The 24,443-nt window shown below is 37.3% G+C and overlaps 1 protein-coding gene across 1 annotated transcript in view; it reads left to right on the top strand.

The window, feature by feature from the left end:
- LOC145673943 (transmembrane channel-like protein) overlaps positions 1-24,443 on the top strand; it is a 123,423-nt gene that overhangs the window by 3,189 nt on the left and 95,791 nt on the right. Inside the window, exons 2-5 of the mRNA XM_081743758.1 lie at positions 3,652-3,853; positions 15,510-15,696; positions 17,000-17,237; positions 23,028-23,216. Coding sequence (XP_081599884.1) covers positions 3,652-3,853; positions 15,510-15,696; positions 17,000-17,237; positions 23,028-23,216 — 816 coding nt within the window. The remainder of the gene's footprint in view (positions 1-3,651; positions 3,854-15,509; positions 15,697-16,999; positions 17,238-23,027; positions 23,217-24,443) is intronic.

Genomic DNA, 24,443 nt, shown 5'->3' with positions numbered 1-24,443 from the left:
GAATTAAAACGAGCTAAACGAGCGGGCCATTTATAAACCTTGACTCGACTCGAAATTCCACCTTAAAACACTGACTCGGCTCGGAACTCGACTCGCGCCCATCCCTAGTATAAAATCTAAGATAAACAACACACACATTTCTCATATACATGTAAATACACCAAAAATTACTCAAAACGGAATGTAAAGTCTTGTTTATGAAAATCTGGCTACCAACCTCTCTTAGAAAAGCAATTTTACTTTAATCATAGCTGGAATTAAACAATACTATTATGGATGTTCTATGATGAATTAAGATCTTTATTTATAGCCGAAATATTACAATTTCCTATATATGCTTGCCACATTATGGTCTTCTAAAGCAAAGTGGGTATCTATTTTTTGAACAAGATTGTACAAGGATTTACAATAAAGTTTCTAAACTGATGCTGGTACTCTGTCTTTTAACGACAGAAAAATGTTTAGCATGTAAATTTAATGTTATGATATTCTTCTCTTGCAGGATCTACGAAGATTTCATAAAGAGAATATCTGTGCCCTTCTAAACATCGGTAATCGAAGTCACTCTGGTTCATATTATCATGGACTGTTACATGACGCAATGCACGAACATTAAGTTTTGCTGGAAGCTAGAGAAATTAGAAACAGATTCTTATGAGGTGATGGAGCTGTTCACCGCAAGAATTCCCTATTTTTCGGTAGTGTGTCTGAATGAAACGACTAATTTCGTGATCGACTTGAAGATGTTTTGCATCACATCATCATGTGGACAGTCAAGCGATAGTTTGATTGCAACAGGTCACCAACACGCTGCATATCATCACCTGAACGACTGGTTGATGGACGTCCACTTCTGGGATAATCAGAAACGTCTTCACATGCATCACGATTACGAGATAGAGGATTCGCACTCTAAAGAGTTCTAATAATCCCATAAGTCTCTATTGTTCGCTGTTTGTTACATATAAGTATCCACATAAAATGGTATCTTCGATGACTGGTGTTTGAAAGGGCACAGATGCGTTTTTTTTAAACCAAATTAGCACATATCCTGCGAAAGAATGCTATAACATTAATCTAACATGGTAAACCAGAGAATACCAGCATCAGTTTAGGAATCTCATTGTGAAATTTTGTATTTGTCGTTTTCTCTAGCAGGCAATGTTCCACTCAAAGTAAATTCATATAAATGTCATACTACAGTGACTTGTAAAATGTCATCATGTATAACAATTCATATAATTTTCCGCCTGATGCAAATTTTGCTATTACATACATATATATATATATATATATATATATATATATATACACAGATGGTAATCAGAAAAATGGAAACACCTGTAGTTGGCAACACGTCAGATGTATGGGTTGGCAGTGGTGTCGTGGCGCCCGCAGCGCCGGACCGCTGGTGGTGGTGTGTTAGGTCGGTCTCCATACTACGTCAGGCGCAGTGGAACAGTAGTGTCCAGTGACTGCAGCAGACGGAGGTAGTGTAAAATGGGAGACCTCTCAGATTTTCAAAGAGGGGGAATTGTTGGTGCGCGGTTATGTGGAGTGAGTGTGACGGCAGTGGCTACTGTGTTTGGTGTGTCGCGAGGGACAGTGTCGAAGGTGATGACGGCCTACACAACACACGGGAAAACCACATCGGGGAAGCGGAACAGTGGGCGGAAGAAAATCATAAGTGACAGGTCACGCCGGGTATTAAAGCGCATTGTCACGCAGAACCGTCGTGCCACTGCGGAGCAAGTGACGGAGGAACTCAATCAGCACCTCCTGTTTCCTGAATCCCTGTTTCGACAATCACAGTCAGCCGCGAATTACATGACATGACTTACGGGGTCGTGTTGCACGGGCCAAACCGCTCATCAGGCACCATAACGCTTTCGCACGCCGCAAATGGTGCCGCGACCATGCAACTTGGACCGTTGAGGACTGGAAACGTGTGATATGGTCGGATGAGTCATCCTTCACCCTATTCCCAACCACGGGCCGGGTTTATGTGTGGAGAACGCCCAAAGAACCTTATGATCCGCAATGTCTCCGCCCAACTGTGAAACATGGCGGCGGCTCGGTGATGCTGTGAACCGCAATATCATGGTTTTCATTGGGTTCTGTGGTCACACTTAGCGGACGAATCACTGCCAACGATTATGTCACAATTTTAGGAGACCACTTGCATCCTATGGTCCGGATGTTGTTCCCGGACAATGAAGCTATCTTCCAGGATGATAATGCACCCATTCACACATCTGGCGTTGTTGCAGCGTGGTTTGAGGAACATCGCGATGAAGTTCAATACCTTTCCTGTGGTTCGGATTCCACGTTAATCAGTAGGTCCACGTCTCATATAGCCTCGCTGCTGAAAGGGACGCTAAACTAAAATCAACTCAACTCAACTCAAGTTCAACACCTCCCTGGGCCGCCCAATCCCCAGATCTAAACATAATTGAACATCTGTGGTCCGTCTTGGAAACACGACTAAGGCGACGATTTCCACCTCCATCCTCTCTCACAGAACTGGCCGATGCCCTGCACGAGGAATGGTGTAAAATTCCACTTGCTACCATTCACGACCTCTATGCCTCCATCCCACGTCGCATCAAGGCTGTTCTGAAGGCAAAAGGTGGCCCGACACCATATTAATCTGGTAAGTTGCAATTTCGTTCAGGTGTTTCCATTTTTCTGATCACCATATATATATATATATATATATATATATATATATATATATATATATATATATATATATATATATATATATATATATATATATATATATATATATACAATATTCTTTATCCCAGATATATATCGTCGTTTAAGATGTGATACCTCGTATGTCCAATTTTAGTTTTAAATTTGTGGCATAAACCTGATGAGAAAGCAATAACCCATGTTCTAGCAAACCCTCCTGCGTAACAAGACATCGATTGCTGAAAAACAATCGATTATAGTTTGCTTGCTTGTCTATTGTTGGCAACTTCAGGTAATACCTCGTATGCCAGTGAGTTCAATGTATTAGAGCCATATGTGCTGTGATGAGAGTACCTGTGTCAGCGTATTTTAAAAGGATAATGGAGCTTTTAGAAGGTCTGAAATATTAATATTGTGAATAGATGTAGGGACGTTTTTTTTTTTTTCGTCTCCTGAAAACTAACAAATTGGACATACGAGGTCTCACATCTTCAACGACGACATACGAATACTCTTCTTCTAGAAGATCGCTTTGGCTTTTCTTGAAAGAAGACAAAATTACAAGAAAACCAAGTGCAAGAACATTTTTCAGCAACGATCTTGTCTAGACAGCCTTACTTTATATCTAGACACTGTATATACATATGGTGAAGTTTCCCTACCACTAGATTTCACTCCCTAGACAACAGTATGTTGAGACTGATGTTAAGTGAAAACAATAATTGGTTATTGTATCGTGATGAACTTGGTAATCAGTTGCTGGAATATGAAACAATTACCTGACTTAGACATCTATAAACGGAAATTCGAAAAGACAAAGCATCTCTGTAGAAGAACACTAAGCATATATTGCTTATTAAATGAATAATCCAAGAAAAATATTCTCTCGTTATGTAACATTATTAATTAAATTCCGTAGCCAGTGATTAATTCTTTTTATCATTTCTACAGGGAGAACCCACATCACCTCAACCATCGGTAGATCGTCTTTCTGTGACCTTTGCCCCAGAAGAGCGCAGCGTATGTTCTTCCGACAAAGGGTCGGATCGTTCCGACAGTTCTACCAGAGTCAACCTCTTCTCTGGGTCACCCGATCACCATCAGGGAATGGACAGGGTTCGCTTTTCCAGAGAACACCTGCCCACCGTTACAGGTAATTAATCTATCAGCTATTCTCGTAAGACAGCAAATCTTACATTTTGGGTAATTCAGAATGAAGACATTCAAATTGTGATATCCTTGGTTGCAGTTATGTTTAGTATATGCGAGCTTTTCATGTTGTGATATTGATTGATTAAGGGTATATTGAAACGTATAACAGTAGTGTTGTAGCAACGGCTCTTCAAAAATGTCAAGATGTTCAATGCTGAGTCTTTGTTCAACACTTTCCGGACGAGCAACGGGCTCAGCCCATCGTGCAACTAACGTCCAGCACTTCCTTTACTTTAACTTCTATTGAGAATGAACTATGGGTTATATTCACGGTATGTCTTCTGTGCATACTCATTGGTGCCACTTCGTTCAAATTTGAACCACTGGATTGCATAAGCACATTCTTTTCGTCATAAAAGAAGCTTACTTGGACACATGTTGCAGACAAGTGTATTTATGTTTATGCGGTTGAGAATTGAGTCAAGCAATTTAAGTCCTGATCAGATGTTGGAATTTCTTTACGAGGATTTCGGTTCTCATTTTGAAATTTTATCTCTGAAAAGGAAGTATTGGAATGAAAAGAACAAGTGTTCCGTTAACAATGGAAGATCCTGTCAGACAAGTGGTCCCCTCTAGAATTGCAGCAAGCAATCAGTCTGTTGCTAAAATTTTCAATGACATTCCAGTGCTCCTGACATCACCATCAATAGTTCTGCTCCTTAAGCAATCCACAGTCGGAGTAAATATGAATATACCGGCGGCAGTGATCATTTTCCTATATTAACTACACTTGAAGGAGTTGCTCTTCTGAGCACGCCCAGTGCTCATACCCAAGTATCCTCGAATATTTGTCATCGTATCTCTCAAACATATAATCTTACAACGTACCACACTGTGACAGACGAACTTTTCAAGCACCTCTCTTCAGAAGGCAATGCCATAAATACCTTTCACTTCATACATATTGCACAGAAGCCTCCACCTATCATTATCAGATCCCAACCCAACCTCGATTTAAAGCATAACGATCACTTCTTGCTTGATCGTAAAAATAAGAACAACAGGCCTGCAACTTCTCAGTTATTGTAAAAAGAAGTCAAAGGTTTTCTTTATGGAGAAAAAACGACCTATGTGGCCTATCATCAGTTCCAAGCAATGTCGTTCCGCTTTACGTTCAGCAGTGCCGAAAACACAATTGGTGAAAATTTTGTGTTAAGCTTCACCTTCAGGCTATTGTTCTTCTATCTAGACTTTATAAGTAATCAAATTACAGAAATTTTTCCCTGAGCTTTCAAACGAATGGCCACCCGCCATGGATTGACGATTATCACAATCTTCTTACGCCTCCTGCACCATTAAATGACAGACAAGCCATACCATCTCTTTTAGTTGCAGTGTGTGTCTCAACAATCTACAAGAATACTATTATTGAAGAATTTAATCTTGTGTTACACTCTCGGCGATCCACAACCGCCGGCAGGGAGCAGATCAGATAACATCACCTGCGTGATCTATCTCCATATGGTGGATCCGTCCTTCTTCAAATCTACTCTCAAATTTGGGTACAGAACACAATTCACCATCATGGAAAGAACTACTAGTACTCATTATCCTTAAACCACATAAACCAATAGGGTTGACTCAGAAACATCGTCCAACTAATCTTATTTCAAATATGGTGAAAGTTTTTGAGAAAATACCCTCTCTAAGTTGAACTGGTATCTAGAGCATTGCTTCTTATTTTTACCCTGATTACCGAAAAGGCCTGCTATCTCTTGACTTGGTTGCTGCCTTCTTCTTCATATCTGGAACACCTTTCAAAATCGACACAATTTACTTGCTGTTAAACTGGATCTAGAACATCCATATGATTCCATCATTCTGGATCGACTAATTACCCACATGGCACACCTTCAAATCCCTACATCTTTCGTCCACTTTACCCATAATTGATAAATACAACATCGCATCTAACAATAGTTACTCTTCTTACTGCTCAACATCTCTGGGAATTCCTCAAGGTTCTATTCTCTGCTCAACACTAATATATACACATATCTCTCTATCAACCACTTTGGTGAATGGTCTGCATCCAACGATACTGTGATACCTTACTATACGTCAAAACCCATAACCTAGTAGGAGGGCAACTCATCCTCCATGACGCTCTTCTAGAACTTCATTCCTGGGCCACTGAAAATGGCATGTCAGTAAATTGGACGAAGACTTCTTGCACACCACTCTTCACCCGAAAACATATTCATTCTTCGATCAATCTCTCGGTGAATACCACCAGACACAAGTTACACCTACCATGCAATACCTTGGTTTCCATCTGGACTCCAAGCTTAATTGGAAACATCATCTCAAACAATAACACAGAAAGACCAACCGTACTTCAAGTTGATATCCTGTATCAGCTGGGAACGGACATACCTTCCCTCCAACAAGTCTCTACTCAATATGTGGACGCAAAATTCCAATATGGGGGAATTTTGCTCTCTCTGCCACCTGAAAGCATCAGCAAACTTCACATCCGTTTTCAAGCAGCAACACAGTGATTAATATTTCGACAACCAAAGACTGCACCACTATTGAAAGACGTTGAAATCATCCCTTTCCCGTGAAAACATATTTTATTGCAAAATAATTCCTCCTTCAACAAATGTACTGCATCTCATTATTATTACCAAAACTAGAACTCCTATATAATAGTAACCTTCACACCATACTCGCCTATCATAAACAATACCTTGGTTTTATCAAGCATGTGTTAGTATTCATACTTGGCTAAACCAACTAATCGAGGACCAAAACTACCATGTTATGTTGAGCAGTATACAACCATTAAAACAACCACAAACTTCAGCAACCGGTAGTCTCCTTCAAGCGACTTCGCTCCACCCAGCTTCAGATAGTGCGCCACCTCTGGGAACATTACATCTAATCTCACATCTTAAATACTATTCTTATCTATACGGATGCTTGTAAGCAGCATACTGAGCACAAAGCTGTGGTTGGAGTAGGAATATATATCTCTGCGCTCAACTACACAGAGAGACTCACAAACTCCCCTAAATGCATCAGTTTACCTGGCTGAGACGTGAGCAATTCGCGCGAGATTGAAAATCGCACTTCAACGGAAACTTTCTATATTTGACATTTGCTGTGAGAGTCTTGGTGTTCTACAAAGAATATGTAGTGATCCATGAAGGTCTGCAACTACATGCAACTACACATTAATATTCGACAGCAGCTTCAAATACTAGAAACCAATAATCAAATTTGTCTCGCTAATTCGTACACCAGCCTACTCTGACATCCAAGGGATCGAAGCCAGTGATATATTTAACAAATATGCAATCCAAAATAGCAGGCCCTCTCATCTTCGTCTATCAGTATCCGCCTTCTTTGAGCTATTGATACGGAAACAGTAAACCGAATAGTGCACCTACCAATAACAACAATGTTCAGGACCTGGGATTTATTATTAACGAATAAAACCTCTTCCCACCACAAGAAAATGGGAGACCCTCATAATTGGACAAAAACCGTCTTTGCTTATATTATCGCCTTTGTCTCAATTCTGCTCAGACTCCCATCAAGCAACATAACCAACAGCAGCGCCCCTCTGATTGTGTTATTTTGGAGAATAAGAAGGTTCTATCAACCACCTGAACTTTTCAGTGTTCTTTAAGGCCTATTTACCGTCCAATATTCACCATGCTCATTCACTCTGTTACACTAGTCCCGTAACAGTAGCCTTCTTATTCGCTAACAAAAATCATCTAGTTCTTAATCATATGTTACAATATTACATAGTGTAGTGAATAACTACGATTTATAATGTGGTCAAAGATTATAACAGTGGAGAGAGCTCTTTATTCATAGTATTGTGTGCTATATAACGTCTCCGTCATAGTTAGTTTTCGGCTCCATATGACTGGCTTAATTGTGCCTTATCAATTCTTTCCCGGATCCATCCTGGAAGCTATTTCTTCAGAGTATAGAGGTCCTCTTCTTATCACTTAGATTGCTCATTGGACATCTGCCTGGAGCATCAAACAGAAAGAGAAAAGAAAGTGGGAGCAAGGTTTTATTATTTTAAGGACTAAGTTGAGTTCACTTTACATTCATACAAATAAAGAACTAAAAGTTTCTGGGGCGCTGAGAGTAGTAGGGGTCAGCTCTTGCTGACTACCCTCTAGCTAACGCCACCTAAAATAGACGGTGTTTCACTCGCTAACGGCCTGAACAGTAGCCCTAGTATTTACTAAATTTACAGATGAAATGTGCTTTACCAAAACGAAAAAATATGCATAAGTAGATATTTTACACAAGGAACCTACATCTAAGGTAATAGCGAAGGAATCATACAAAGATAAACGTCGTGCACATGGAATTCTCCCTATGGAAACCATTTTGTAGTGTGAAGGATGAAAGTGTTACTTCTTTCTGTTCGGAGGTGTTGTTTGACCTCAAAATCCAGTTTACAACCTGAAACAGGTTAAACTCATAAATGAAGAGTAGTGTTAAAGATCGAGTTCATTGATCGGAGTTTAGCGTCTCTTTCAGCACCGAGACCTGTATAAGACGTGGAGCTCCAGGATACCGTCAGATCCGAACCACATAAGCGCTCGCCGGTAATCTTCAACGAAGTTATCTATGCAGGTGCAAATATGTCAATGACATGAGAACATACAGATAATGTTATTAATGCGTTCCATTGTAACATAATTATAACGCAAAGCTAGCTTGTAGTGGCCACGTAGTAGAGGTCTGCATGGGCTCGGGCCTATAAAGCATATATAACTTCGGGCCCGGGCCGGGCTGGGCCGTAAATTTTTATATATAACACCATATTTCTCGGGCCTAACTTTGTAAATATACTGTACAACGATATATATTGCACCGTTCTTTCTGGAGAACTTTTAAAGCACACCTGCAAAACTAAACCTCTAATTGCTGTAAATAAAAATACAATTTTGCATTAATTATTAAGTTTCTGTAATTCGGGTTTATTTCGGGCTCATATCACACAAGCTCGGGCCGAGCTCAGGCCTAAATGCTAAAACATATTTCGGACTCGGGTCGGGCCTCACCTTGTAAATTGACGGACGAGCAGAGCTCTGGCTAAAAATTCCGGCCCGTGCAGACCTGATTCCTTACAAATATGTCTATCGATTCAGAATACTTAATTTTAATCGTAGCTTTTTCGGGTTCCCTTTCTCTTGAGCTCAACCAACACCAACAATTGTCCCTTTTACTGCTACATTCTCGCATGTCAAATCTATATATATAAAATTGGAAATCACTATGTTTTTGACTCTAAATCTCCTGAACCACTCGACCGATCTTGATCAAATTTTCAACATAAATGAGGTTCAGGTCTGGAATTGTTTTTATGATTTAAATTTGACGAAGCAACGTAGGGGAGGAGAAGGAGGGGGATATATATATATAAATCAATTTATATAAGACTGAAAGTGACTATTTTTGTAACTGAATAACTCTTGAACTATCCGACCGATCTCAAATTTTCAAGATACATGAGGTTCGGATCTGGAAGCATGTTTGTGATTTCACTTTAACGGTAGATCCTAGGGGAGGGGGACATAAATAAAAATTAATAAAATCTAATAACTTTTGAACCACCCAACCAATCTCGATCAAATTTTCAACATATATGAGGGTCAGGCCTTGGGTGGTTTTTATCGTCTCACTTTGACGAGCCAACCTAGCTCCGGGGAGGGGGGAGATATACGTAAAAAAATAAAAATGACTGCCTTTGTGACTTCATCACACTTGAACCATCCGACCAATCTCAATCAAATTTTCAACATACATGAGTCTAGGGACAGTGATTACTTTAGGCTATTCACTTTGACGATGCAATGTATGGGAAGGGAGGGGGAGAGAAATATAAAAATGATCATAAATGACTGATATTAATGTTGAATACATAGTTTTCGGGGTGGATGAGAGAAACAGTGACACTTCTGATGCTGTTTCAATCCAAGTTGAGCTCTGATAATTAGGGAGGGGGAGGGTACAACGTAGGGGAGAAGGATAAACATTTAAAAACGGTCGAAAATGACCAATATTAGTGTCTAATCCATAGTTTTCGGGATCATTCAGATGAACAGTGACATTTCCGATCCGGTTTAAATCCAAAATCAGCCCCGTCACTTGGGGGAGGAGGGAAAGAGATATATAAAAATGATCGAAAATGGCCACTATCAGTGTCGAATTTATAGTTTTCTGGGTCGCTTAGATGAACAGTGATAATTTCGATCCCGTTTAAATTCAAATTCAACCCGGCAACTTGGAAGGGGAAGGAAGATATATTTAAAAATGATCAAAAATGGCCGTTATCAGTGCTGAATGCATATTTTTTGGAGTCGCTGAGGTGAACGGTGACACTTCCGATGCTATGACCAGCAAAACTGGGGAGGGGGAGGTCAGGGGTGGACTGGCCATAATCAAGTACCGGCCCGATGGCCGCTGCGCCCTCCTTACATCAGTGGCTTTGCGCCCTCCTTGGGAGGGGCTAAGACCCGTCTTAGAATCGGGAAGGCGCACAGTTTCCTCTCTGAACACATTAAAAACAACAACAACAACAACAAAGCTATATACATAATTATTTTATAAATTCGCTAGCCTTTGGCCAGCTAGAGCTCCACCCCAGACCACGGTATTTGCTCGGTCTGCGGCCTCGCTCTTCCTGTTTTCGGCGTGGGAATGCTATTAATGATATTAGATTTACCCCTAAATATATAGATTTGACTCTAATATCGGTCATTTTGGACGATTTTTACATATCACCCTTACCAACCCCACACTCCGCCCCAAATCCCAGTATTTGCTCGGCCTACGGGCTCACTCTTTCTGTTTTTGGCTTTGGGAATGTCATTATAATGATCTAAGGGACCCTGAAATTTATAGATTTGACTCTAATATCGTTCATTTTGGATCATTTTTATATATCAACCCTCTCACCCCCACTGCTCCGCCCCCAGATCCAGTCTTTACTCGGCCTACGGCCTTGCCCTCTGGCCGAGTTTGGGTGTTTATATATCTTTCTTTGGGCTTCTCCAGGAAATTAAGATATTTTTGAAAGAATCCCAGAAACGACTTGAGGTGTATTGAAACAAAACCCAAGCGTCCATCTTGAGGCTATTGGGATAACTCGATGGAGAAGTAAAAGCAACGCTGCTGTAAAAATATTTGGACACTTTCATCACTGAGCACCCGACTCAAAGGATGCCAGACCAAGAAAATCAAAACCAGTATATGTGGAACTCGTAGCAGCTTTAAGTGTGATTGGCAATTCGCAAGAATTCAATTCCAAAGTCAGACATGATGCAATGTCTCTCATTCAAAAGTTGTGCTCCTTTGAGACTATCATTGTGGCTATGATGTTTTTATTGATTTTTCGGCATACCACACCTTTATCAGACTACTTGCAAACAAAGAACTTAGACTATGTCCAAGCATGGCGCCTGATATCCTCAACTCAAAATAAGTTGACAGAAGCTAGGGACCAGTTTGACAAAGTCTACAAAGCAGCAGAACACTTTGCAATAGGAATGTCAAATAGTATTGAAGGACTCATTTCAGATGTTCCTAGTCTAGAACAAGTTATTATAGAAACAGAATTGTCTAAGGTAAGATGTAGAAAAAGAAAGAAAATTGCAGGGGAATCAGCTTCTGATGAAGTAATTGAAGACAGTAAATACAGATTTTAAGTAACCGTTTTCAACTGTGTTCTAGACCAAATTTCTAACAGCATGCAGGAAGGACTTGCTGAAAATCAAAACTTATACTTAGATTTAGAGTGTTTTGAACCTAATAAGTTCAAGAGTTTAAGTCTGGCTTCGTTGTCACTGAAAAGAATAACTGAATTAATTCCTGATTGTGAAGAGGGAAAACCTAAAGAAGAGCTTCTTTCGTTTTCATCAATGTGGGAAGAGTTTTCAAAATCCCCTTATGAGAACCAAGAAAAGAATCAAGAAGCCGTTGAGGTTCGTGTGATTGAAGAGGACAAGTTTTCTGAAGATTTCATGGAGGATGAGGAGGAATATTTGGGGCCGACTGACGATATTGTGGATTTAAGGTCTATAAAATGTGATGGAGTGAAGTGCAATTCTTGCTTTAAGTGCACCTTCGATGTGATTCTGCAGTACAATATGTACTCAAGACTCTAAACAGATTTATTCAAAGTTTATAAGTATCTCCTTACATTACCGGCAACACAAGTGTCCTGTGAGCGAGCATTTTCAAAGCTCAGATACATAAAAACAAGACTCCGTTCAAGACTTACAGATGAATATCTGGAATCAGTTCTTGATGAACTCAGAAAGAGACATTCTGACCAAAATAGACAACAATCTTATTATTGACAAAATGTATGAGAAAAGCAGGGAGATGCGAAGGCTCCTTCAAGCATAAAGCAGTGACTTTACTTTCATTTTCCAGTTTTGTTTTTGAATTTCTTTTTTCGTTAGGTAGGTATATAATTCTAAATTTACTTTTGTTAATTTGTAGTAAATGTTTCATGTATACTTTTTATTAACGGTTTTAAAAATAGATGAAAAATAAGTTAATGTTATGGTGAACACAGCTTTAAAAGGACAGAAGTATGAAAAAATAGCATAAGTCCCAAACTTAACTCAAATCTTCAGTTATAATTAGGCTGTTAACAAATGTAGCCGAAGAATTTAAACAACTGGTGTGATTTTTGTAGTCTCAGTTAAAGTGTGCAGATTTATATAGGCCTAATATATTTAGTACTCGAAGTCTCTTTGTTTGTTTATGAAAATATTGAATTTGTATAATTCTATCGTGATTAACTGCAATAGCTACTTAATCTTTTGTTGTTTTTTGTGTACTAATTTTCCGGAGGAAGCCCCTCGGCACTTCCTTTTAATATGAGGGGGTATTCGATACAAGCAAAAGCCTCGAATAGACGGCGCCCTCCCAGAGTATGTGACCGCGCCCTTTTTACATAGCCAGTCCACCCCTGGGGGAGGTAATAAAATGATCGAACATTATCAATATTAGTGTCGAATCCATGGTTTTCGAGGTCTCAGAGATGATCAATGATCTTTCCAATGTCGTTTAAATCGATGCCCTTAAAAACGAAAACAGCATATTTCATTGGTACTAAACACATGAGATACGGAGTTGTGCATTTAAATTTTCATTTCAACCCAGCGAAGCGGGTAATATATGCTAGTTAATCATAAAATCCTAACTATATATAAAACTACATGAACTTACTGTCATAAAATACTAGGTACTTCCGGTTGACATGGAAAGTTGAAATTTTGCATCATTGTAATTTTCTGGGGACTAACCCACACGAAAATTACGAAAACTGAAAATTTATAACTTTTAGGGATCTAAAGGGGCGATGAAGAAATTCCCCATGTTATTTAAATGGGTCTTTTCTTAAGCCTATAATCTCATATTTTAGGTACTTGGAATTGGAATAAAAACTGGAAATTCGGGATGCTTGTACGTTTTTGCTAGTATTAACTATGTAAATCACCAAGAATGAAAATTTATAAATTTAGTGTGGATTTATGGACAATTGAGTTGAGTAGATTTTAGTTTAGCGTCCCTTTCACCAGAAAGGCTATATAAGACGTGGACCTACTGATTGATGTGGAATCCGAATCAGATGAGCTCCAGCCGGGAATCAAACCTGGGTCTCCCACGCCAAAGGCGCGTACGCTAACCGCTTAGCCACAAGGGAGCTCTTTATGGACAATTGAAAAATCTTTCCCATATTATTTATGTAAGACATCTACATCTCAAAATTATTGGGCCCTTTCTGTACGCACAATGATTAAATTTGGCATGGTTGTAACCTTCTTGAACTCACAGGTAAATTGCCAAAACTGAATATTTTTAAATTTTATGGAGTCTAAAGGGGAATGTAGAAAATCCTCATGTTATTTAAATGGCCGTTTTATTGGGATAAAAAATATTAACTTTTAGATGGTGGAAATAGGAAAAGAAACTTAAATTCAGTAGAATTGTGGGTTTAAAAAGTGCGAGGCCATAGGCCGATCGAACGCGAGAGTCTGAGGCCAAAAGCTAGTCAGTATATATAAAAAGTTTAATATTATAAAATTTACGAGTTATAGATCAAATAATACAATAAATTGTTTGAAACAAATTGTGGAAGTGTTCTTTTATTTCAAGTTGAAGGAAATTGTATAAATGCAACTATCGGAGAGACTTGAGAGTGTCAATTAATTAATTGTATAAAGTTATTTGTAGATTTAAAAAATCATGTGCTACTTTGTATTTGCAAAATAAAATTTATTATGACAATTCCAAATGTTTTCAGGATGAAACAATTCTCCGAATCTTACAGAACTTTGAGAAGGTAATATTCCCAACAGCAGTATAGTTAATTACAGCTTCATATTGTACTTCAACAGCAATATATTATTCCTTTGAAAATCTGCTTCTGAAGAAGTTATTCCAATTCCTACACATATGTTGGATATATGTCCTAAAATGTGTAACAGGTTCTCGTCATCACCAAACTTAACCCTATTACTCCTTCTTCAGATCTTGAAGAAATAGTTAGGCTAAATGATGCCAATTCTAGTGAACAGGGAGGAACTAGCTGCACGTTGTGTTCAACTAAGAATTTGAGAGTAGGAGTATAAATATTGCTTTTTGATCACGAAATATTGCTTTTTGATCAGTATGTGCAAATCCTCGAGGTCTTACAAAAATCAAAATGTTATGTGCCACTCTTCGGTACAGTTCTTGTGTTTCAAAAAAGAATCACGAGGTTTACCTGAACTGAAGAAAAAAAATAGTAACCATATTCTTCCCCACCCACATCCCTTGCACATCAAATATTTTGTGGTGTAAGAGTTCCTCCATGAACCCAAATTTGATTGTAGCTTGCCTTCAAGATTCAAGTGATATATTCATGCTTCGTTGCTGTGCACACTGAGACACCAATTTTGATTCGTGATACCAAGCTTGTCCAGCATGAAACTGTATCAATCCATCTTTGCATATCTGTATTATTCTTCCCATAGTAGCAATGTTTTCAGGATTCACTGTTGCAATTTTTCCACTTCTGGGTCCATCAGACAAAATTTACTTACTCTTGCGAAATTCTCGAAACCAGTTATATACCTTTGTTTTCAAAGAAGCAGAGTTTCCAAATGCCTAAACGTCTTAAAGAGCTCTGGGGTCTAACACTCACTATGAAATCATAAAACATTATCACACGAAACTACTCCGTGCTCAGCATCATGGCGACAATGCAGTTGGTGCTGCCTCAAGCACCGTTAATCGCAAGCTCCAGCTCTAAGACCCACAGACTTGTATAAACAGAAATATATTCGTCAAATATGAAACTACAAATACAGTCAAGTTGTAATTCGTATTTTTATTATACGCTATTGATTCTGAAACATTTGGAGTGATCTCAAATAAATACTCTCTATCGAAGTGCTAGTTTAACTTGTTATGTACTGTATTTATTATATTCGACAGTCCAAAATATATCCAAAACTCTCGTGTTCACCCATGCTATGTACATTTGCTAAAAAAATGACGAAATTCATATCGAATCATCTTTCAAATAATGTGTCAATATTTATAATTTCCCTTTACAGATGGTGAAGATGATGATGAAGATTATTGCGCTAGTGTTAGCGCGATAATGATCAGAAGGACATCTACTAAAAGACACAATAAACGTAAAAACGTCGGGCGGCGCCCATCTTCGCCTTTTTCACCAGAAAGAGACACCATGCAACAAATCGCAAGACGATCGTCTGTCTTCACCAACAGTTCAGGAGAGTAAGTAGTCAGTTGAAATTTTCAGCTCCAGTATTTCGAGCAATTTTCTTGATTTAACTCTCAAATATTATATATATTCTTCTGATGTAACTACTTCTCTACAAATTCAATGACCTCGTTGTTATTCTAGAATATTTTCCTCTGAATGATTTTTTCTTTAGTAGTGTGGATAAATGATAGCACAGCCACACACAAAAATATAAAAGTTCTGTACATCGGACCCCAGGGCATGGATTCCATGTATTTCGTTGCCCAGAATCCAAATTTCGAAACCCCAGGAAGAGCGATTGTGTCAATTTTTTGTTATTGGCGAAAAACTTGAGAGTGATTTTGGATAGGGGACACACGTTTTTGGACCATAAAACAAAATTGACACAATCTATCATCCTGGGGTTTTGAAATTTGGCTTCTGTGTAACGAAATTCATCGATTCCATACCCTGGGCTTTGAAATTTGGTTTCTGTGTAACGAAATTCATCGATTCCATACCCTGGGGTTTGAAATTTGGTTTCTGTGTAACGAAATTCATCGATTCCATACGCTGGGGTTTGAAATTTGGTTTCTGTGTAACGAAATTCATCGATTCCATACGCTGGGGTTTGAAATTTGGTTTCTGTGTAACGAAACTCATCGATTCCATACCCTGGGGTCCAGTGCACAGAACTTTTATTTTTATTTTTTATTTATTTATTTATTTATTTATTTATTTTTTGTGTGTGTGTGGCTGTGTAGACATCTGGTTTACTAGAACGGTCAAATTAAAAAAAAAAAGCTCTGACGCAGTCATTTTCAATTGTTTCGGAGGTTTCTTCTTCCGTCCTCGGTAGTACGACAACCAAACATTCAGAACAGAGTAAATCACTTGAGTTTCCTTGGATCAGTAAAGGGAGTAAATCAATATTTTTTGCATATATATTTTTTTAAATTCCAATTTTTGGAAGCGATTGCCTCATGTATTACTCTATATATCCACTTGACCCACTACCTTTCCGTCCCGTCCGTGGGTTTCACTGCTTCTCTGTGTACTTTCTGCAAGTAAATTTGACTTCACATACGTGCCAATTATTGTCAGAAAGGAGAAAGTCTATCAGATGACATTTAAAAAAATAAATAAAAAGCAATATAGGAACCAGTGTAACTTTTAGTATATCACCACATCTTTCATGCCATTGCTGATCAAAGGTCGAAAATCAATACTCTACAGTGCGACATCAGCAAAACCTACACTTTAATGCATACTCAGGTCTTAAAATAAAGCCATATTTTTTTTATTTTTTATAGCATTGTTTTATATTTTTCACAGTACAGCAATATCTATCGAGGACGGAGTGACCCAAGAGCAGATCTTTGAGAACATCCGTCTTCACAAAGAAGTTTTAGAAAGTGTCAAGCAGCAGCCGTGGGGAATGAGGAAAAAGGTTCGACTTGTGAGACAGGCTAAATCATATGTCAAAGTCCATGAAGGAGAGCTTCAAGAGCGATTAGCCCAAAGTAAAAGCACAAAGGATATGCTAGCCAGATTCAATATTTGGTTGATAAAGGTAAGATTAAGCCAAAATTACTAACCATTATTAATCGAAATTCTCATCGAAAGGTTGAAAGATGATTATAATAACGAAAATAAAGTAAAGAAGAAGAAAAATATTAAGTTCAGTTTTATTTCTAAGTTAAAAGCCTAGCAAGGTCAGCAGTTTGATCGATTGGGCAGAGTTTAGCATCCCTTTTCAGGTCTCGAGTTTGTATTCAAAACAAGCACCCGTACTGGGAACTGAATCAGGGTCCAGCGTGTTAATTACTTGACTACGAAAGGATATAAAAGCAATTTTAAAAATGCATAGCACTAACGTTAATAGCTTTATAGAATGCACTGCAAGCATTACAGGTCTAGTCATACTTGAACTAATCAACAGTATGCAATTCAAAATGATAAACGCTTCAGTTTCCAAATATAAAGAAATCTGAAAAAAATAACACATGTCCCATTAATATATATATATACAGGGTGTTAATTAACTATACCGACAAACTGAAGGAGATGATTCCTCACACCAAAATAACAGAAAAAGTTCATATTCACCAGTGGGAAAAAAAAGCATAGCTTCAGAGCTAGGGCTATCCAAAATCGCGAAATGGCCAAATTTCAACAGGCCCTATTTCAGTGTTTGATCCTTCTCTATACATCATGTATATTTAAAGGATCAAAGAACATAATTACGACGTAAGATTGAAGAGGGATAGTAACGCAATATATAAACATGTTAAGGAGACAGGACACGAAATAGACTGGGAAAGCGTAAAGGGGCTGGAAAGAGAGAGAAGGAGCATTGTTAAAAAAATAGAAAGAAACAGAATGGAATGAAAGGAAGAAAGCGAGGAACTTATGAACGGGAATAATGGATTAAATATACATAATGTATAAAGAAGGATATTGGGTAAAGCAGAAAAGGAGAAAAGAGGTAACACAAGGGTGTTGAGTAGCAGATAGCCAATTAAAAATTTAAGGTTCTCAAAAGTGAAAATTGTTCATTATAATAACACGTGTGTGCCAATTAAAAATTTCATATTCAAGCGAAAATTGATCATTAAAAATTGCAAATATGTAATCAATTAAAAATTGTTAAAAATGAAAGGAAGCACTTATAGGTTCCAAGATATGACGTCCTCTCATTTTCTGAGATATATAAACTGTGGTCTTAGAAATTGTATTCCATAATGTGTCTGATGAAGGCAAAGGTACTTTTCCGAAACTGTAACGATATTATTTATTAGATAGTATATGCTTTGGTTAGAATTTTTGCCTTTTACTTCATGAAGTCTTTAATGTACTCTAAATTGTTCAAGTTTTTTTTTTTTTTTTTTTTTCACTCTCCGCAAAGCTCGCCACTCAGGAACGATGTTTGTTTATACATGTTTCCTACCATAAAATTATGTCAAACATAGTAAAGAAATTATGTACATACTAATATTTATGTTATCCTAATAATGTCTATCAATAATACCTGAAGAAAAACTAAAAATTTAATAATAATGTTCAAATTCACTCATTATTTATCATGCATATCAATACAATATAACTAGGACTATCCGAATTGCAGTCATCTGGATCAATATCGTAACACAAAAAATTAAATTTAAAAAAAAAAAAAAAACTTTTCATATGTGAACTGTGTGTATTCGTTCGTAAAAATACGAGTATAACTTCCGTGAAATCCATATTTAAACCAATGTTAACATGTATATTTAATTGGAACTTTCTGTATTTGTTTCAGTGTTTCAAGTAAAAATGATCTTATATATTAATGAAAGAGGAAACAACCGATCTTTTAAACATACCAGACCCTCTGTACATGTGAATTCTATAACACAGAGACTGAAAAAGTGGCAGACTGGACCGAGACTTGAATCCGGGACCTCCGGCATACAGTGCCGATGCATTAACCACCAATTTGTAATGGTTAATGCATCGACACGGTATGCCGGAGGTCCTGGGTTCAAGTCCTATTACAGTCTGTCTATTTTTCACTCTTTGTGTTATAAAAATGATCTTATTTTCAACATACATTAGGCCTACCCTTTTATTAAACAAAATCAATTGTGTAGTTTTTTTTCCATCTCAGAATATATTTCCTCCTTATAAGGATTTCTGCATATCCGGATTATATCTAGAACTCATTAATCCGATAATTGAGTTTCATCGTAAATCTTTTGTTAATCATTCCTACTTTCTTTCATTCTGGCTACATAACCTGCCCACCTGAGCCCCCTAACAATGTTTGGTAAACGATATGAATTATGTAGTTCCTCGTTATGAAGTTTCCGTTATTCCCCATTCCTGTTCCTCATATCCCTGCAGGCGTTTAATAAAACTTCTGCGTTTCTTTTCATTGTCTTTACGTTACCTTCAATCAGATTGATATAATCAGCATAAATCATAACCTGTTAAGTGCCATTCACCTCTAGATTTTGGTTGCTGCCTTTAATTTTCCTTAAAACGTATTCCGGAACAAAATTTATTAGTAATAGTGACAAAGTACCTCCTTGTTTCAGGCCATTCTCCACGTGAAATCTAGTGGACAGGCATTTTCCTACTTGGACATAACTTTGAATTTCATTTAAATATATCTGATATAATCTAACTAGGTTTTTGGTATACTAAATTCCGTAGAATTATTGTACAATGTTTTCCTCATAAACGAATTGTAAGCCTTTCTAAAATCAATAAGTATTCCCATTGCTTTTCGTACTAAGGTGTTGTATTCCCATTGCTTCTCGAATATTTGACGAATGGTAAATATCTCGTTAACAGTTGATCAATTTTGCCTAAATCCTCATTAAAAAATTCCAACAGTTTCATCTGCGTATGGGATCTTGCCAACAAAATGAGAGGATTTTATATAATGCTGACAAAACCTCTCTTACAAATATCTAAATTGTGTTTTTGTGTTAATAATAGCATTTTGGAAAAATAAACAAACTGCTGAACAAGACTGCATTTATTTTATATTAAAACACATTTACACGTGACGTTTCGATCTTCTAGCCAAGATCCTCATCAGACGTACACTGAGTGATACAAAAAACTACTCAAGTATATATACACAATTCATCTCCCTATCTGCTCTCTCATTGGCCCGTTCAAACAGCCAATCAGAAGCGTGGAACTCCATCTGAACTGACCAATGGGAAAACATAACATTCTACCAGAAAGAAGACAACAAGGAGCAAGCAACCATTGAATACATTAATTCACATACATTTTTCTGTATTTATCAATAATATTTTCCATTCTTTATTAATGCTGATACCTTTGGTCCAATTCATTAAGTTTACAATCCCTTCCTTTTCTATCAACCAAGCCTCTTTCCACTTTCTCGGCCACAACCTTTTTCCCTGTTCCAGTACATTAACTTCTTCCCAGTTCACATCATGTCCTTTTTCTTTGACGTGTTTAAAGATTGCGTTAGTTTCTCTGCCATATTTCACATCACTTTTATGTTATTTAATTCTTTCAATAATGTCCCCGTCTCCCCAATATATTTCATATCACAATCCTTACAATATTCCACATTGAAAAGCATGATCATTATTAAATTCATTCGTCTAATAGTTAATTTACTTAATAATGATATTATGTACTTATCCATAATAATGATACTTAATAATGTAAATGAACTATTAGACTAAGTTATTAAATCCAAAGTAAACATTTCTCGTTCTTAGTTTATAGTGGTACTATTCTAATTTTTTAACAACTGGTTCTGTGAAATATATATATATATACAGGGTGGTAAGTAACTCCACCGAAAACTTTGGGAGGTGATTCCTTATATGAAATGAAAGAAAAAAAGTTCTTATAAACATAGGTCGAAAAATGTCTCATTTCAGAGTTATGAACCGCCGAAAATTCGAAAAACCATGTGTCGAAACGCCCTGCCTTAGAAACTATAGGACCTATAACAAGCGGTTTAAGGAATTACACAGGAACTAGTATGCGAACTATTTAAATATTCATGTTTTACCATTCTCCGTTATCGGCGAAACGAAAGGGTTATTAGTACTTAAAGGAGTATCCCTATACCTCAATTTCCTTTTTACAGTTCGTTTCGCCGATAACGGAGGATGGTAAAACATGGATATTTAGATAGTTCGCATACTAGTTCCTTTGTAATTCCTGAAACTGCTTGGGATCGGTCCTGTAGTTTCTAAGGCAGAGCGTTTCGAAATGTGAATTTTCGAATTTTTGGCGGTTCATAACTCTGAAAGGAGACGTTTTTCGTCCCATGTTTATTAGAACTTTTTTCTTTCATTTCATATAAGGAATCATCTCCAAAAGTTTGTCGGTGGAGTTACCTACCACCCTGTATATATATATATATATATATATATACAGAAAGAGAGAGGTAATAGATGGATAGGTAGATAGATAGATATACAGTAACTCTCTCTTAGGAAAAACCTTACAAAGTAGACAAAAGCAAATTATTTACTGTAATGACAAGCAGGAACCTACACAGTATGCACAAATGAAGTCGTCACAAATACAAGGTAGAGAGACGAAATTAAGTAGCACTGCGAATATCTTGGAAACGAATTATCCAAGATAGATGGTTGTCAAAAAGTATTGGAAAGACCTTAATCCAGCAATGGATCGACAATTGTTGATAATGGTATGTATACGTTTTATATATAAATAACCCTCACGACTACACTCATGTGATTCCAGTTCTCATTCTTGATATCTGAGCATTTCAGATTAAGAAATAAACGCTTATGTCTTGTTTCTAGAGTTTAACCCTGTGGCTGTAAGAATTTCTATAAACAAAGATAGTCAAACTAAAATTTACTTGTTCTTGGGTATAACTGGGTAAAACTGCCTGAATAACAAACGGTTCTGCGAACTTGAAATATTTTAACAAGCGGTTCTAGCAAACCGGTGCGAACCGGCTGAATAGCACCACTGCTAGTTTACCTCCTAACAATAAGATAATATGTCTGATACAGACAGTGTTACAAGCAAAGTCTTAATATTAATAATCTGTGTTACAATTTCGACAATATTTCATTTCTCAAACTCATTACCTACACGGATAATAATATTTGCTTTATTCAGATTTTAAGTTAGAGCTCCCTCGTGGACAAGCGGTTAGCGTATGCGTCTTTGGCGTGGGAGAACGGGGTTCGATTCTCGACGGGAGCTCATGTGTTTCGGATCCCACGTTAAGCTGTAGGTCTATGTCTCATATAGTCTCACAGTTGAAAAGGACGCTAAACTAAAATCTAAATCCAAAAAGATTTTAAGTTATATATAGCTCCAAACCTAGAATATCCGTTTAAACATTAATCAAAACAAATACGCTAAGTGCAAGTATTTCTATATTAAGTAGTAAGTAATTAAGGTTTGTTGATTGCAGCATCGTATTTCGAATTGTAGGCGTGAACGCCTCTGAAACCTAGTGTGGAGTCTGGAAGAAGTTCCTTTCCATGAATGGCTTTTGGTTAATTCTAGGTCGATGAAAAAATAGTTTGCACACAAACAAAACCAACTTTTTCCCTTGAATGTCAAAACCTTCGTGTGACATTATTCAAGAGAAGATGGGGTCAATTTTCTTGTGTCTCTTGGTGACAGAAGCAGGTAGTTAACCCTTTTTAATGGTAGCAATATTTCATTTATTAGCTTACATCGATTGGCTATCATGGTCTTGAAATAATTTCACTGCTGTTAAGAAAAGTTGATTTAGTTTGAAATTGTACTATATTCGTGTTTAAGCAATACCTGAATCACATATTGTTTTCATTTTAAGTCATAAGTAATTGCTTTCTCTTTCTTCTAGTTTTGGCAGCATACAAAGCGAGAATTGGCAAATTTAGCGAACACTCTAATCCCTTGGGAACTTCGAATCAAGGAAATAGAATCCCACTTTGGCTCTGTTGTTGCCTCTTATTTCACTTTCCTGCGATGGTTGTTTTGGGTGAATTTTGTAATCACAGTTCTTTTAACAGCATTTGTTGCCGTACCTGAGGTAAGATACTATTGTGTTATTATTATTATTATTATTATTATTATTATTATTATTATTATTATTATTATTATTATTATTATTATTATTATTATTATTATTATTATTATTAAGTATTCTGCCCTTCGGCAAGTCCTGGGACTATTTTTTACTTATTTTAGATTTGGGACAGGAAATGTTACTTCCATGTTTCTCGATTTTCAGCTTCCTCTTTTAACTCCCAATATTTTCTTCTGCTTTTCAAATCATCGTTCAGTTGTGTTCCTTTTCTTTCTATTCTTCGCTTTCCTTCCGTCTTTCTTTCTGTGGCGGTATGAAGGAGATAATTTCTTCGCAAGATATGTCCAATCCAATTGGCCTTTCTACGAAGGATGGTGCCTAGAAACGTCCTCTTCTCTCCTATCCGTTTTAAAACATCTTCATTTTATTACTCCCTCTGTCCATTCTGTCTTCTCCATTTTCCTCCAATACCACATTTTGAAGCTCTCTAAATATTTCTTCTCTAACTTCCGTAACGTCCAAGTCTCTGAACCATACAGTCTAACACACCATATATAGCACTTGACCAACTTCTTCCTAAGTCCAATATTAAGCCTGCTAGTTAAGAGTGGCCTTATCTTGTTTAATTCCTCCTTAGCTATGGCAATTCTTGACCTGATCTCTTTGGTGCAGTACACGTCTTTCGTCAAAATACTTCCCAGATATTTCAAATGGTCGACCTCTTGACGTTCTCTTTGTACGCTCTTTACTTAGAAAACTAAATGGAAGTAATCTCAGGGTGCTGAAATTTGACGACGAAGGTATATGTAAACAAAATGATTATCGATAAACACGAGAACAGGTCTGAGCAAACAAACCTAATTGATTTGATTACATGCGTATTTACCAGTAGCGTAGAGTGCTATGAGACATTGAGACAGTCTACCCTTTCAAATTAAAAGAACATAGCTTTAGAATTTCCTTCTTAATAAGGAATAATATACATTTCATGTTGAAGAAAAATACAGAAATACTAGGGCCAGCGATAGCTTGGTTATTAAGAATAGTAGTAGAGTCTTTCTAAATAATTTTACTTTTCAAAACTCAGGGGGGGGGGGGATTTCTATCTCCGTCAAACAGGCTGCAGAGAGACAACAAGAAATATGTCTCAACGTAGCTGAAACAAATCACTTGAGAAAACGGCGCGCGCATGTGGCTGTAGGCTTCTCACTCGCTGAAACAACCTAGCAA

This window comes from Thermobia domestica, chromosome 17, assembly GCF_964235325.1.
Source record: "Thermobia domestica chromosome 17, izTheDome1.hap1.1, whole genome shotgun sequence".
NCBI lineage: Eukaryota > Metazoa > Arthropoda > Insecta > Zygentoma > Lepismatidae > Thermobia > Thermobia domestica.
This window is presented reverse-complemented; position numbering and strand designations above follow the sequence as displayed.